At 37.2% G+C, this 16,727-nt stretch overlaps 1 protein-coding gene across 1 annotated transcript in view; it reads left to right on the top strand.

The window, feature by feature from the left end:
* Positions 1-1,482: 1,482 nt before the first annotated feature.
* The window catches only part of KLHL1 (kelch like family member 1), a 180,368-nt gene continuing 165,123 nt past the window's right edge, over positions 1,483-16,727 (top strand). Inside the window, exon 1 of the mRNA XM_058829544.1 lies at positions 1,483-2,588. Within this exon, the coding sequence (XP_058685527.1) occupies positions 2,104-2,588 (485 nt within the window). The 5' untranslated portion in view covers positions 1,483-2,103. The remainder of the gene's footprint in view (positions 2,589-16,727) is intronic.

Below are 16,727 nucleotides of genomic sequence, written 5' to 3' on the forward strand. Positions count from 1 at the left end.
AAATGAACTGTCTCTTTGGTTTGATTTAGACTGGTTTCTGTCTCTTTTTTATCACTGAATACTGATAAAAAAGTTGAGGCACCAGGGAGTTTTCAGTCCAGCTATTGTCATAAATCAATATTTAAAATGCGCAGTGGCAATTTTTGTTCCTTTGAAATAGGACTTGGTGCTCTGAATTCTTGTACTGTTAAATTCAAGACTTTTTTATCAGTGTTAAACACAAACCCTAATATTGGTTTGTATCCAGAAGCACTACTTCACTGATAAACTAAACAAAACAGTAATATATTTGTTCTGAAGTAAATATAACAGTAATAAAATTTTTAATTCATGTTTGGTTTTTGTGCTTCCCTGGAGGAATTTTCAAGCCATAATACTTTATGAATGAGGAGTTAAAACATACCAGCTTGAAGAAAATAATTCCTTCACCCTTATTTCTTGATTTCACAGAGTAACAAACTTTTGAGAGCTCAGGATTGCATGGGTAAAGCTGGCCAATGCAAAAGATCCTTGTTGAAAATACAATCTATTTCATCATTTTCCTATGGATAAATCTTCTTCTGAAACATTACTTAGTGAGGTACAGGTGAATTGAAGGTATTCTGTGTATCATCTTATTGCCACCAACTTTTCATGTGTGGGGTTTATGAGCCAGCAGGTGACGATATGCAATTTCACTGCCATATCCCTCTCCTACATTCCACCATAAAGCTTTTAATTCTGTAATTACGTCCCCGGTGCAGTGTACTCTGTGACACCCCTCCCAAGTGGGCAGATGTTCCTAAGCAGATCACTTTTGTTGTGAAAGGAACCTCCCTTGGGTTTAGCACTGTCAGACTGCATTAAGAGCAGGTATGAAAGGTAAGAAGCAGATGTGTCATGCTATTTCTGTTTGACACACTGTCCCTCTAGCCAATGTTTTCTACTGGTACAGCAACACTGAGCCAACAGGCTAATGAATGGAGCCTGCAGAATACATCGTTAACCTGTAACCTCATCCAGTCTGCATGCAGTCTATTAAATCTGTACTCCTGTGATTCACATTTTTGTGTTTACTGCTGCTGATACATTTGCTGTTGCACTTTATTTAGCTCCCAGTAACATACAGCTGTCTCAGAAACAAAACACCAAGGTGAGGAGACCTGCACTGGAGGGAAAAGAGGAGGAGGCAGTGAGGGGCAGTTAGCGACCTGCCGACTTACTTGCACGACGAAGCCTGAAGCCTCTCTTTTCCCCTCCGTCTCTTCACACTGACGGCCCCAGAGCACATCTGCGTCACATGCAAGGGAGGGGGCGGCTTGGTGAGAGGCGCCGAGATAGACAGAAAATTGGATACTGAGGACCTTGACAGCCTCACGGGCGGGATTTTTTTTTTTTTCCCCTCCTACGTACAGTGCATATAAAGGAGCCTTGATTTCCTTCTGTGCCAGCTCTCAGGCTTTGCCATCCCAGATAACGGCAGGCATGGGACTCCCCAGAGAAACAGGAGGGGAAGGCGAGAGGTGGAGAGAGGCTTCCAGGTGACTTTTCCCTCTCTGTCTCCACTCGGTCACGGAGCTCTAAGAGACTGAGGAGGTGCCACCTGCCTCCCGCTGTGGCTGCTGCCTCCGCCGCCTGTACGCCTTCTCCTCCCGGACTACAGTAGCTCGCTCCCCCGTTAATCAGATTAGCGCGTCGTCGCAGCCTCCCTCACCCGCTCTTCCCTCGCAAGTGTCCGTCTCCCCTGAGAGATGTCTCTCATTTCTGCCTCTCTCTCCTCCCCTTTCCACTGATCACCGTGCAGTTCTCGTCAGCTCTGGGCATCTCTCCCTCTCTCTTTCTCCCTTTCCTGCTGGGTGTCTCTACCTCCTCCTGGCTCTGTGCATCGCTCCATCCCTCCTCTCTCTCTCTCCGCACTGGTGTGTGTGCGCATCTCTCTCCGCCCGGCGGCTGCCACTCCTCGCCCTACAAGCCCAGCGCTGCCCGGAGGAGCCTCCGCCGCCGCCGCTGCCGGAGCGCCGCCGCCGCTGCCGGAGCGCGGCCGCCCCGAGCCGCCGCCTGGCCCTGCCTGGCCGCCGTGAGTCCCGCCTCAGCCCGCGCCCGTCCCCCGCCCGCCGCGGCACCATGTCCGGCTCCGGCAGGAAAGACTTCGACGTGAAGCACATCCTGCGCCTCCGCTGGAAACTGTTCAGCCACCCCTCGCCGGCGGGCGGCCCGGCGGGGGGAGGCTGCCTGCCGCCCGACAGCAGCTTCGAGCACTGGGGACCGAGCCAGAGTCGACTGCTGAAGAGCCAGGAGAGAGGCAACGGTGTCTTCTGGAAGAAATCCGCCTCCTCCGCCTCCTCCTCGGCCACCACGGGCAGCCCGCCCAACGGGACGCTGCTGCCCGCCGGCGGCCGGCCAGCGACGGGGCACGGCCCGGGACCGCCGCCGCCCCGCACCGTCTTCTACGTGGAGTCCCTGGAGGAGGAGGAGGAGGAGGCGGTGCCCGGCGGGATGGAGGTGGCCCGCGAGCCCGAGAAGCCCCTGGCACCGCCGGAGCGGGAGGAAGCGCCGGGGGGCTGCGCCGATGGAGGCAGCCGGGCAACAGGTGACGGAGGCGGGCACAGGTAGGGGAGAGCGGCCGGGTCCGCGGGGGTCATGGCGGGCCTTTGTGGCCCCGGGGCAGTGGCGGGGCAGGGGCGCAGCCGGGCCGGTGTGCCGGCGTTGTTGGGGGAGGGTGAGGGTCTGGGGCGGGACGATTCCTCCGTTAGAACTGGCAGGGTTTGGAGGCGGAGGGAAGAGCGGCGGGGCTGCCGAGAGTCCCGAGACGGACCTGCCAGCCTCACGGTCAAGGTGCCGCGGGGCAGGGATTGCTGCCCTTGGCCTGCCCCTGGCCTTGCCTTGCCCCTGCTCTTGCCTTGCCCCTGTTCCTGACCTGCCCCTGTTCCTGACCTGCCCCTGTCCCCACCTCCGGCCCCGCGCCTGGGCTTCCCCTGCCCGAGGGGCCGGCTCGAGAACAGGAGCCTCTCAAAGCCGGCGCTCCGCGCTGGGGATCGTCGCTACCCAACTTTCTCAGAAGTTCATTAGAACGCTAGCGGGAGGTGGTGGTGTTCTGGGTAGTGGGATGACAGGTGACAGCACGAAAGTAAAAGCGTCCGCTTTCCTGAAACTGTGTTGCAGTCTACCTCAGAGAAAAATAAGATTTATAAGGATTTTTTACGAGTCATCAACCGAGTGAAATCTGAGAGGATGTAAGAAGACACATCCAGATTCTTGTGTTTCATTTAGACGTGTTAATGTTAAATTGTTTTTTTTTCTTCCCATTCTCTGCCCTCTTCCCCCCAGCTGAAACAGAAATTAAAATCATTTGAAGAAGGAAATGTAGCTAACAGAGAGCTTTCAGAAAAACTCTGATACTGATAGTCCTAAGGGTAAAATGATTCATTGCTTTAACTCTTGTTGCCCCCACCTCCCCATGGTTAAGATTACTTCATTTTCATTACCCTTCTAATTTTTTCCCCCACTACTCAGAGAAATGTACTGTTCTGTTTCTAAACATGAAAAGAAGTGAAAGAAATTATTTGTTTGGTTTTGTTTCTTCATACTGAAAGTAAAACATATAGTATTACATGTTTTATTACATGAAGGGACAGCACTGTGTATATGTTTGGAGTATTACAGACGTGGATAAACATATGCGTGTGTAACTTTGAGTATGTTGCATCTTCTCAGAGACCCCTAAAGCATATTTTCTCTCTCTGAATATCTTATTGTTTTGTCAGCATCGTTGATTTCATAGGAGCTACATAATTTAAACACGTGGAATAGCTGCTAAGTGACTTAGGGTATACTTTTAAAGCAAAACTGAAGTTTTTATGAACACTGGAAGTTGTTCTGAGCAACAAGAAGCTGCTTATCCTAGGATTCAGTTCAAGTTGTTAACAGATACGCTACAAAGACAGGTAAAACACCAACCCGAAAATTCTGTCTTCAAGGTTTTTGAAGAGGGAATGGGAGAGGTTAAAAACTGTTACAGATATAGTTTAATTCTATAGACTTTTCATTTAGGTGTGTCACTGATCTGAGATCCTGTAGAGATCTGCATACTAACAGAAATGAGTTGGCACCACTTGATTTGTACATGAGTCGACTTGATAGAATGTATGTTCTCTGTGACATCTGATTACTGCTCTTACTGCCCTTGACTTTCATAATCCATTTATTCCATGTTCTTCATTCATTGCTACTGAAACAACACATCTAGGCATCAGTAGTGGTCCTTTTGTAGAAATATGCTCAAATTTGTTCAGATTTAAAATACCTGTGTCAGGAGATGGGATTTTATTATTTGTGAAAATGCCTCTTTTGAGATATGAAAATATTTAAGATAGTTTTAGAGTCTAAGACTTGACTTTCTGTTTCTCATCAAAGAACCTTTCATCTACCTCTACAAACTTAGTATGTTATGTCAAGAGGTGGTCAAGTGCTGCAGAAATGGCAGTTCTGTGCTTGAAAGTTCTATGATCCAACAATCTTTTAATGCCTTGGAAAGTTATGTCATTCTGTAGACATAAGTCTTTTTATAAATGTTTTTTTCTGCTATTGACATATATGTACAAGTAAAAATTACTTTTTGTTGTTTATTTTTAGCATCTTACTTAGTATCCTTGTATCTCCAAAAGAGTATTGGTTGGATTCTTGTTTGGGGTTTTTGTTTGTTTGTTAATTTCTTTTTATTAATTTTTTTCCCAGTTGGTCTCTTCAGCTTGGTGCATGAATTTTGTACTGGTATCCTTTTTCAGCGCAGCTGGATTTGTTTTTCAGTGGAGTTTTAGTTACTGTTTTTACATCTAAGCTAAACACTTAGCTGGAGGATCTTGAATTCTTGGTTTTAATGTTAATGTAAATGTTACACATTGTGAGGTTTATTTAATGAGAGATTATGGTTGTGTAATAATAAATACATACTACTTTACTGATTTGTGGTTTTTGTATGTTTCTGAAGAACATCCTGTCATGTCAATTGTTCAGTACATCTATGCATAAATAAGGTTATGCAGATAGTCCTACTGGCATTAAGAAGACAGAAGGGTTAGATAGGGCATGTTATAAAGTAACATATTCTGTTTTCCATATTGTACCTATAAAAAGAAAAAAAGAATGTTTTACAGTTACCAATTAGTCTTAGAATACGGTCTGATTACTTGAAATTGCTTGGAAGCAATGCATATCAAATTGGTTTAGAGCTGGCATGACAAAATTGTCAATAGGTGCAGTGGATATTTAAAGATTTTTTTTCTTTTTGATCTTCATTTCCTAAGACAAAACTGTTAGGAAGAAAAAAATCTATAATATGAATTTATAATTATGATTTACAAATCAGCCACAAAATGCTTGGAAAATACCAGTGCAAAGATTTGTAATACATCCATTAGAGCCTCAAAGTTTATGATGGAGATTTTACATGATCATGATGGCTCTTTTCAGGTGACATGCTAATCAACCCCCAACATGAATAGAATTCACTTAGTAGGTAGTTAGTATTTTAATCCCTCCTTCCTGAGTGAGTGGTAGCATGTTTTGCTAGCCTTACACTGCTCATATCCTATGAAGATGTAATTCCTCATGAGCCCTTGGCACTGTTCACCACTACACTCAGTACGTGCCTCGCAAACTAGTAACAGGTTTATTTTTACAACAGCCCTATTTTACAGTAGAGGGGTAAGCCAGAAAAAGACATAAAAGAAAAAAAAGCACGTTGATTTGATTGGTTTCAGAGCATATAGCACTTTTCTCCCACTACTTTCTCTGTTCTCAGTTGCACCCATAAATGATGAGCCCATCTGCAAACCAGTCCCAAACTCTTCTGGTTATGTGCATGAGAAGTGGAGAACACAGGATTCAATTAACATTTTGTTTAAGAGACAGTTCCAAGAAGAATATGCCAGATATGCTTAACCCACATAAAGCAAGCACTGACAACGCAGAAGTTGTTCATAAAACATACATGAATTTGAAAATACAGCTTCTGAAAGAAGATGGCAAATCCTCCCACCATTATATACTATCTAATAGTGTACTGTAAAGCAAGAAGCTGAAGGACTGAGTACTGTGCCTTTCTCACACAACAGTTTCATGCTCAAATGTTGAGTCACTATAAAAGTAATGAAGAAGGCATTTTGCTGTGTTTCTGTCAAGTTTATCAATGGGAAGTAAAAAAATCAGTATTAATGGGAATCCAAAAGGTTGATAAGTAAGAGGCTGATTTTCTAATTCAAACTGAGAAATTTAGTTTGTAAGTCTCTGTGGTCAAAACTGTTTATTTAAATTAAATCATTATGATCAGTATAGAATCAGGAACATAAAAGTGTGCATGGTTAAACTATATGATCAAAGCTTTTGCATAAGCATTTCTTTTGTATTTTTCTGTTCTGAGCCCACAAATCCTGCATTTTTATGCTTTTTCCCATTAGTCTCTCCCACTTCCAAGTCTTCTTCCTTTTCTCCTAGCAACCTACAACCTTGTGGTTGGCATGCTGCTCTAGAAAGTTACAAATTTGAAACCTGTCAGGATGAGCAACATTCTCAATGTAGCTTTCTAATTTAATGAGAAAATATTTTGACCATTTTAAAAAATGTGGATACAATAGTCATAGATATTTGCTACTTGACTGCTTCATGTACTGTTATGTAAGTGTATCTAGTCTCATGAGAGGATTCTGGTCTCTGGTTTCTACGGAAATGGAGTTTCCTGTTTGTAGCTTTCATCTTGGTACCTGAAATTACAAGAAGAGGAGTATCAAGATACCTTCCTATGTCTTAATCTACCCTGTGAGCTCTCACAACTTCAAGTATTTTCTCAGCTGATCATGGTTGTGGCCTTTCTGAGGTGCTATCCACACTTGAACCACAGCTTCTGCTGTGATAACCAGATCCTAAAATTAGATACTAAAGAAGTCAAATCAATAGCTGCTTATGTTTTTATACTATGTCATATAGAATGCTTTGGTAAGAAGGCAATTTAATGCTTGGGGTGGAATATAGATCACACAATTCTGCATTTCTAGGTTATGGAATCAGAAGAAAATAATCCCTTTTTGTTTTTGTCATAAGCCAGTTTTTCAACTTGATTATGAAACTTCTAAGAATGGTTATATAACTTGTATGCTTTTGTATTTATACTTTTAAATTTACTTTCAAAAGAGTCAGGGTTCCTGTACAACACAGGCCACAGACCTTTCTCCTCCAATGCTCTTATTCATTCTCAGAGGATCTATGCTCTGTGCATGGGATGCAGAAGAATCAGGTGATAAAAATAGTGCTAGATCACGTAGCTGGAGACTGTATATATATATACGTGTATAGAATTAGATAAGTTACAAGGAGAATCTAGGTCTAGAATTTCCTAACTTTAAAAACTGGCTTTGGTACTTGTAGAACAGCATTTCAAAAGCTTGGATGTTTGTTTGGTTTGGTTTTTAACAAAAGAAGCAGAACACACAAGTCACTTCATGTGCTGTCATTTCTTTTGTCCGTTGCTTGAATGCAGAACTGAAACTTGAGGATTCACTGTGTATCCCATTGCCACTTGAACTGATAAAATAACTGATATTAAAAGAAAGTTCTGGATTTTTATTTGGGTCATTACAATGGTGATTGTGTACTTTCTCTGCAGAAAAACTGAGGAATTCAACAGGTGAAGATATGGCAAATCTTTAGAGTCTTCTGCTGCATTTGGAATTCTAGTAACAAGCAAGGATTCATGTAACTTTCTTCTTGGTGCTCGCAGATTTACTGTCATTTGTTACATCCTCTTTACATTTTTTTTTTTTTTTTTTTTTTTTTTTTTTTAATATTGAATATGCATTCTCCTGGACCTTATTCTCGCTTTTTTCCACAGTCTCAAAGGATTTCCAACAGCTTTCTTCAAATCCTAGGCTCCTTACCCAGAAATCATTACTTGGTTTTACCAACTTCTCTTACCATCTGCTTAATTGATTTACTTACCAGGTTACATTCTGTCCAGTCTTCCTGTATCTTGTCCTAGGTACTTCCAAAATAAAGTCAAATTTCCCTTAGTTCATTAGCAGCTTCTTGGACCGCTCATTCTTCTGTTTATGCCTATGTTGTAATCTTTGAATTTCAGTATCATTTAAATATTCCCATATCTCTTTTTTAATTTTTAATAAAATCCTAATAGAATTCCCATTCCCATGTTTTTACCTCAGCTCTCCATTTACTTTGTTATCTGATTTCTTTCATCATTTGCTGCCAAGTTGATGGTAGTATTTGCTATGTTTAATGGGTCAGTAAGACACTTTAGTTTGACTAACTTGTTCAGTCCATGATGAGGATTTATCTTCTCTCATCTCAACTCATCTCAGCTCATCATCTCATCTTCATCTCATCTCATCTCATCTTTATCTTGGATACACATTTTTGAATAAGGTGAATTATCTTTCAGATGTCCCTATTTCTCTTCATTGAGTGCAACAGTAGTGTAAAATGGCTAGTTTAGGTTCAAATGTTCAATTTAAATGTTTAGTGTTCAATTAAATTTGATAAAAAGAACAAGAGTTGGACACTGTAAATTCAAACTGTTCTAAAAAGATGGAATAAAGGGATAGAATTAACTGAATTGATTATATTTTCACAGTGTTAGTAGAAAGCATATCACTCATCTCAATAAAAATATGGATGCTGCTAGAAAACATGAGCCCATTAAACGCACTAGGAAGCAGAGGACTTGACCAGTTTTTTGGTAGTTGTTACTTATGTACTTTCAACATTGACAAAACCAACCAGTCCTTTTTTCCTCTGGACTAACTTGCCCTGTTTTGTGGGAACATTTTTTAAATTACAACATTAAGAAAATATTATTATTATTATTATTATTATTATTATTATTAGGCACTCAAGAAAAAAACGTTTTTGCATATCTTCACTCCAGTATTTTAATTTAGAAGATTTATGACCTTTGTTTGAAAAGTAATAGTCTTTAAGAGGATAAAAATTTAGATGAAAGTGAATGCTTCTGTACACTGTTCATCAGTTGTGTACTGTTCATCAGAGATGTAAATGGAATTTATGAAAACTGCTAAAAAAGGGATTGAAGAGGAAAGCCTTAACGTGCAAAATTAGGAACAGTAGTTGTATCAGTAGGAATTCTTCATATGTTCCTTTTGCAGCCAGTACTTTCATTTTAGTCAATGAGGGCTAAATAATGAAGTAGAGCATATGCTACTTAAAAAGAAAAATGGAAAAAAGTCTTAAATGATTCACCCATACATTATAGGAGAGAATTAAAATGCACAATAACCTTGAAAAAAGTGAAAGACCTTTAAAAAAATGAATATGGAATAGTGTAACTTGCTATCCTGTCACAACAATAATCAGAAGAGATGTGAAGTAGGATCAAATGTCTAGATAGCATTCTGCAGAAGTGTTGCACTTAGTACAAAGCAAGTAAAATATGAATCAAGTATTCTATACTGCTGCTAAAATTTAATCATAGGAGTAGATGAACAGACACATAGCCTGCGAAAGAAGAATTCCTACTCTCTGATCTGTTTGGGTAGAGCCTCAGCTCTACTGTATTGTCCACAACAAGCAAGAAATGCTTGGATTATTTGAAGAAATTCCAAATAAAAAAAAGTTGCTATCATTTTGGGAAACATGTTGTACCAATTAATGACTATGACAGGAAAGAAATATAATTGTATTTTTTGAATACCAAACAGATTTGGTAGTGGTGTGGACTCTTTAATATTTGGGATTATAAGATTATAAGAAACTAGACAAACTTCAGTCCACCATTACATGTTTAGACAGGACAGTCTTTTTGCCTTAAAGAAAGAAGCACATTCAATAATTTCTCACAAACTGTCAGTAAAGTATCTTTCTATGAAAAAGTTGCCTGCAGATGCTGACAAAGAATAAAAAAATATAACCTTTTGTATGAGGACTAAAAGTTTTTTATTATTCCGTTTTTTCAACAGTCATTGAATATAGTTTTTAGAATTTAAGTACATCCTCTCTTTAAGTTTTATGACTTTATTTGATTTGCTGTTCCGCTGTAGTACAGTGGTGTGCCAAATCTCATGACTATGCATAACCAAAATCAGTGCCCCTCATTTAGACATTTAACGTAATGCACAGAGTCATATCTTAAAAAGCTTAGTGTTTAAAGAAATTCCACTAATTGAAAGTGAATGCCAGTACGATTAGTTGTGTGGGGTTTGTTTTTGTGGGTTTTTTTTTTATTTTTTTTTTCTAGGGTTTTTTTTATTTGTTTGTTTGTTTTTTAAGACAGAACATTGAAGCAAAAAAATAACTTAATTGCATGGGGAAATTTATAAATGGACACTAGCTATTATGAGTCTGAGTCCTTAAAGGCAAGATCCTAAATCTCCATCAAGTATATGTTATAGTAAAATAAATTTATCCACAGTACTCATAAAAAAAATAATTTAAGTACATAATGAAAACTTGTGTATTTAGTTCATCAAAATGTAACTCTTTAATTATGTGAAATCTAGTGTGTTCCTTTTTTTGCACAAACTTTGTTGTTATCCCCCCCAATTATCCCACTCAATGTCATATTTCTCATTACATTATCTTAAAAATATTGTGGAAAAGATAATGAAGTTTATTTCTTTCAGATAGTGAATTAGATACAAAATAAAAACTTAAAAGCAATTTTGTATGGTTTCCTAATAGCACTAAGTCATGGCTAGTGTCATCTCTCTCACTACTCTGCAAGTTGACAGGTTGATTCCTCTTCAGGTGACACTGTTTCCATGACAGGCTTCAAACATTACTAACACTGAGAGTTGAAATAAGATCTTTTTATGTGTAAGACTCTTAATCCTCTCATAGTAAAAGAGTACACATCATTAAGAGTGTAGTGCATAGAATGAACCATGGTTGTCTAATCAAGGAGATTTCTGTCTGAAGTGTCCTGTTGCCTTTGTAGTGATGACTGGAAATGTAGCAAAAAAAAAGGCAGTGAGTAATTAGGAAAGGAAGGAATGTGGGTTGTCTTATGAACTCTTAATATAAGAGGCTTACTTCAGAAGAGAGATTCATTGGAAGGTTTCTTTCCAAATTTTGGTGATTAAGAAATGATGCAGTTGTTTCTTAAATCCTTGGTCTGCTGTTGAAATTAATTCCTTTGTGCATGACACAAGAACTTATTGAAAAGATTAGTGAATAAAAAGGTACAAAAAGCTAAAAAAATGGTGAGATTAATTAATCTCAAATGAAATTTGGAAAGTACCCTTTTTCTTTTTGTTTCCCCTGCAATCTAAGTGTTCTTTTAAAACAGAGATGTGTCTAGGCATATGTTATGTTGCAAGGTGAAGTCAAATAACATCTCTCTACAGGGGCTTGTTTTTCTCTCTTGCCTTTTTGCGTAGTCTAAACAGAGCCACCCATGATTACTTTTCTGTAGGAAAAGCTCAGTATACTTCAGAATCTTCACTTAGCCTGACTTTTTATGTTAGCATATGAAAACAGAAGTTGAAAAAACCAGCCCAATCCAACAGATGGTTTGTGCATTCTGCTACAAGCAGATGATAGATTCTCTAGTGAATGCATTGTCTGCTAAAAGTTTTCAAGAAAGTATGATTATGGCCTAAATTGAGCAGAAAAATGTCAATATGTCTTTTTTAAAATTTATCTTAAACAGTCATGAGTCTACATATTTCAACATATATATACAAGTTGTATATATACAGAATATAGATATTAGATATGTAGATATAGTAAGACAAACCAAGAAAATGCTAATTTCTGGAAATATTGCTGCCTCTCTTTGTAAATGTCGTGTTTTGACTATCTGTTGCAAACTTTGCTGTCAGGGCCACAACACTGTAATGAAACTTTTATCTCTGTGTGTTTGAGCATATTGAAATAACAAGTAGATGGGTCTCACTGTCTTCACTGATTTATATTATTGTTTGGTTTTTTTTAATATATTTTTCATTATTTAGTCCAAGAAAGTAGATAGTAATATTGGCTTTTTTATCTTTTGAAAAAAAAAAACCAAAACAACTACATTGGAGGAGACTGTGGTGGAGCTCAGAAAAATACAATTCCCTTGGGTGCAGGTGAAATTTTATTTATCTCAGATTCCTTAGCATTACCATAAAAGACAATCTTTCTATTAGAAAACAAACTCCAGCATCATACCTGAGTAGGCAGCAGTTGTAATTACTCCCTTTCCACTTTTGTAAAGGTTTTTCTCTTCAGGAACAGAGCTTTGTCTAAAACTGTCTAAAAAATGCACGAAACAAACACAAACTTTATGTCATTTACAGTAGACAATTTTAAGAATATAGAAACTCAATCTAAAGCTGATCTAATTTAAATTATCTATCAAAACCAGGTATTCCTAATGACTGTTAATGTAAATATGTTGCATGCCTTGTCTTTGCTGTGCAGTATTTCAGAAAATCTTGTAATGTCAAGAGTATTTTTTCCATAACCTTTGTCTTCCAATCCCTGATTTCCTTTATCTCATGCTAATTCATATAAGAATGTCTGATGAGTCCACAAAGCAAATGATTACAATAAATTAGTCCATGTAGCAAATTTCTTTAGGCTTGTTTGAAAATTAATGGAAACCAAAATGTGTTGGAAGTAGGAACAAATAATCCTTGTGTGTACAATTTGGTCATTCTATTTTAATTCAATTCACTGTGAATGGAAGGATCAGTTAAAAAAGATCTGATGTTTCTTTTCTGTACACAAAGGAGGGATGGACATAAATTTTCCATGAAAATATTCTTGTGATAAAATACTGTTTTATGAAGAAATAGTGGGAAGGAGTTATTCCACTGCTACCATTTATTGATTAAAATTAAAAATTAAGATTTTCAGAATTATTGAACCTTTCTATATGGCATATGAAAAAAAATCCCAATCTCATTTAAAAAAAATGTTTTTTTTTCCAAAATCATAATTAGATGATAGTTAAAAAGCCTAAAGAGTATGACAAGAACTAGTACTAAATTATTTAAACTATATGTAGGATTGAGCTGATAAGGGCTTTTTACTTTGTAATTTTTGCATTCTGGTTCATTAAATCATCAAGGTTCTGACTGCATTGTTAGAATAATGGAAAATTATTTATCTCAGAATCCCATCAAGTGGTACAAGAGATGATTTCAAATTTAATGGAAGATGGAAGAAAATATATTTTCTTATTAATTTTCAGATCACAGATCATAGTTTGGGGAATTTGGCCACCACATGAATGTTTTTAAATTGTGTACTTTTTCTGAGCACATAAGTTCTTCCCTGTGAATAGTTATCTCGCTTAAGTAATCTTTTGGGTTTTAGAGTCTCCTATGTTTATATAGACTTGCTATATGATTGAGAATGGATAAGGATTTCAATAACAGTAATAAGTTTTACATGGATGGACTTCAAAGTATTCCATTCCTTTTGAAGAAACATGCTAAATTAGTCTTATATTAAAGTTTGTAATTTACTATCAGCATAATATTTCAGTCTTATTTTCCATTGCTGATGATAACTACTTAGTAAGATGTAGTGTCAAAAATAAATGAGCCATAGCAATCTTATATATAGGAAAAAATATTTTTGTTAAAAGCATAATAGGGGCCAGAAAAAAGCAGTATTACTCTTCTGCTGAACCTTTTGTCACATGCTATATATTGTTCCTGCTTTATGACTTTTTCTAATGGCATTTCATTTTAAATCTCCACATTGTATTAGAAAATAATTTCTGAGATTAAAGCAACATTACTTAGGTTTTAGAATTAGAAAATTTAGCAGAAATGGCATACAAACCAGAAGAAGTAGATTTTTAGTAAACCTCCTCTGACTGCCATAACTTTTCTTGCTATTACTTTTGTGTACTGGATTACAAGGTCAAAAACAATTTAACAACTTTTCCAGATTTTCTTTGCTAAAACTGCAGGCAGTAAGCTTCGATGATCCTCTTTCAGCCTTGTTTTTCAACTGATACATTATTTTCTTCAATTTCATTTTACCCATCTAAAAGACACCTAGTTCAGTAGTCATCTAGTCAACATAATGTACGCAGTATTTGAACATAACTTGTCTGAAAAAAGGTGTGAATATACTGCACAAGAGGAGTTCTCTCTCTGATGAGAGGGAAGGAGAATCACAGTTCTTGAGTGAGATCGTTATTGAGGTAGAGTATCTCAATACATTTTAGCCATTTACATTTAGATTACCCATTTTGCTATATCTTTGTGTATATTCTGTACTAAAAGGAGAGAAATACATACTTTAAGCCATGGTTCAGCTGACATATATCATATACAGTAGTATGGATTGGATTGTGCTTAAGAAGTACTTAGATTTCTGTTCTACCCTTTCTGTGTTTCCATAAAGATTGTCCATGAATAGAATAATGAAGAATAGACTGGGGTAAGGCAGAATCTGAATTTTATTCTTCTTAATGGGCTTAAATTTCTGGGAAGGCAGCCCAAGCCTCATCATCTAAACCTAAAATGATAAAAAGAATGAATTATAAAAGAATAAATATTCCTTTAAAGGTAAAAGTAAAGAATAATTTTTAGCTGCTGTCTTTCATATATAGATAGAGTTACTTCAAATTACATCTAATACTCTATAAAAGAAGATATTAGGATAAAAATGTAATTCAGAAGGTTCTGAAACAGATAAAAACAAGAATTGCACAGTGCTGCTAAAGGAAATTATATAAACTACTTTATAACATAAATTCTACAAATGAGAAAGACAAATGCAAAATGAAGATTTCAGAAATTAAGTTACTCTTGCAATTCAAAGTGTTATTTTCAGTCCAAGGGACATAGTTTCACCTATAGAGAAGTAAGAAACCCCCCCAACTTTTTAAAATTACTGAACCATCTGCTAAGCCATCTATTTGAATTATTTTTAAATGTGCTTAAGAGCTGCATATAAGAATTTCATACAGAGGTATTCTTGAGAGATACTGGATGAACATTTCTGAATTCAAACAGTGTATCCTGATTGAGGCCCGACCTTACAGAGCCCCTTAGGTATTGACCAGTTCTGCTACTGGTATTGACTAAAATACTTTTGATGTCTGGTGACCAGTAGTTCCTGATCAAATTTTGAGATTGATCAAGACAAACTAATTGAAAGTTTTGAAGGAAACTTTATAACAATTTCATTTTATCAGATCTCAATGGTTATTTTCTTTTTTTTTATTTTTTCTTTTATGCATTGACCAAAAAGAAATACAGCATCAGAAAGGAATATCAGAAAATCATATCTGTAAAGCAGCAATGCAATAAAATCTGTATTTTTTACTTTCTGGTAGATACACTTGCTATCTTTTAAACAGAAATTATCACAAGCTCAACTCTTGTCTTAATATTTCATAACCATAAGCCTTATAAAACTTTAACTCTGATATAAAATTTTAATAGATAGCAGAAGATGCTGAATAAGAATGTTTTGAAAGAGGTTCTTTAGCACAAAGAAAAAAAGCAGTGAAGTAATTGTGAATATTTCATATTGTAAGAACTAGCTTCAATGTCAACCTTCACTTTTTTGAGAAAAAAATCCATCAAAAGGTTAGTTATAACCTTTGGAAAAGGTTACTTTAGTAATACCAAGCAGGGAAGCATATGAAATGTTTGCAAGCGTTTGTGGTTTTAGTATGCATGTTTCTGATGTCAATTAATAATATCATCACTCACGGAAAAGTGCATTTTGAAATAAACATTGGCAAAAGCTTTATCCTCCAGAAAGTATTTTAAAGGAAAACAAATAAGGGGGAAATGGTTGATATGCATTTCAGTTTGAAGTCTGCAAGCCCCATTTTATTGTGGGAATTAAATAACATTTGAATTTTCAGTTCTGACTATTCCATTTTGCTTGGCTTCATTGGTTCCTCTAAAAGTGGAAACCAAAGTAATGAATGACACCAACAAAATTGAAGAAAGTCCACTTAAAGAATCATGCCTGAGATCAAGAGTATTTGATCACAGATGGATGGGCTAGTCCATTTATGCCAAGTTCTTCCATCCACAAGAAGGTTGCTTAAAGCTATATATGGTGGTACTATATTAATAAATTCTTGGCTAACTAGTATGATTGATGGATATCCAATGTTTTTGTGTTTCCTATCCTCAACTCAGAAATAGCTTCAAGGACTGAAATGAGAGACATTTTGTTTAGAGCTGTCATTTCTTTGCTTCCTTTCCATGCCCCAGTTGCTCTGTAGTTTACAGCACTGTCAAATATGGGTCACCTTATCACTGACTACACAAGTTGTGACAAGCATTAATGTGAAGGAGAGTTTTATTCACAATAAAAGAAACAGCTTCTCAAATTATCTTTCCTTCTTCTTTTTTCTTACCCTTTTTTCTCTTGTTTTTTCTTCTCATTCCACAGCATTGAGCTGTATTGCTGTCATAGCCCTGTGAAAATACTACTTTGTAAACTACAAACATAATAAAATTGCTGGTCATGACAAATGACTCAAGTCAGTCTTTCCTATTAAGTCCAAGTAATGTCTGCAGTATGTACTGTGCAGTACTGAGGAATTAGAGTATAGCCTCTGCAGGAACTAACCTACCAATTTTTAACCAGAAGTAAATCAGACAACGATGAATTGTCTTCTTCTTTAAGAGTATTCATGAAGTCTCTACTGCGTATTTTCTGTGGAGGCAAACGTTTCCCAGATTTCTGGAACCTTGTGAAGCTTCTGTGTACTGGTTGTTGTTTTTATTTTTGATCAGGTTCTGTTTCTAATT

Source organism: Poecile atricapillus, chromosome 1, assembly GCF_030490865.1.
Source record: "Poecile atricapillus isolate bPoeAtr1 chromosome 1, bPoeAtr1.hap1, whole genome shotgun sequence".
NCBI lineage: Eukaryota > Metazoa > Chordata > Aves > Passeriformes > Paridae > Poecile > Poecile atricapillus.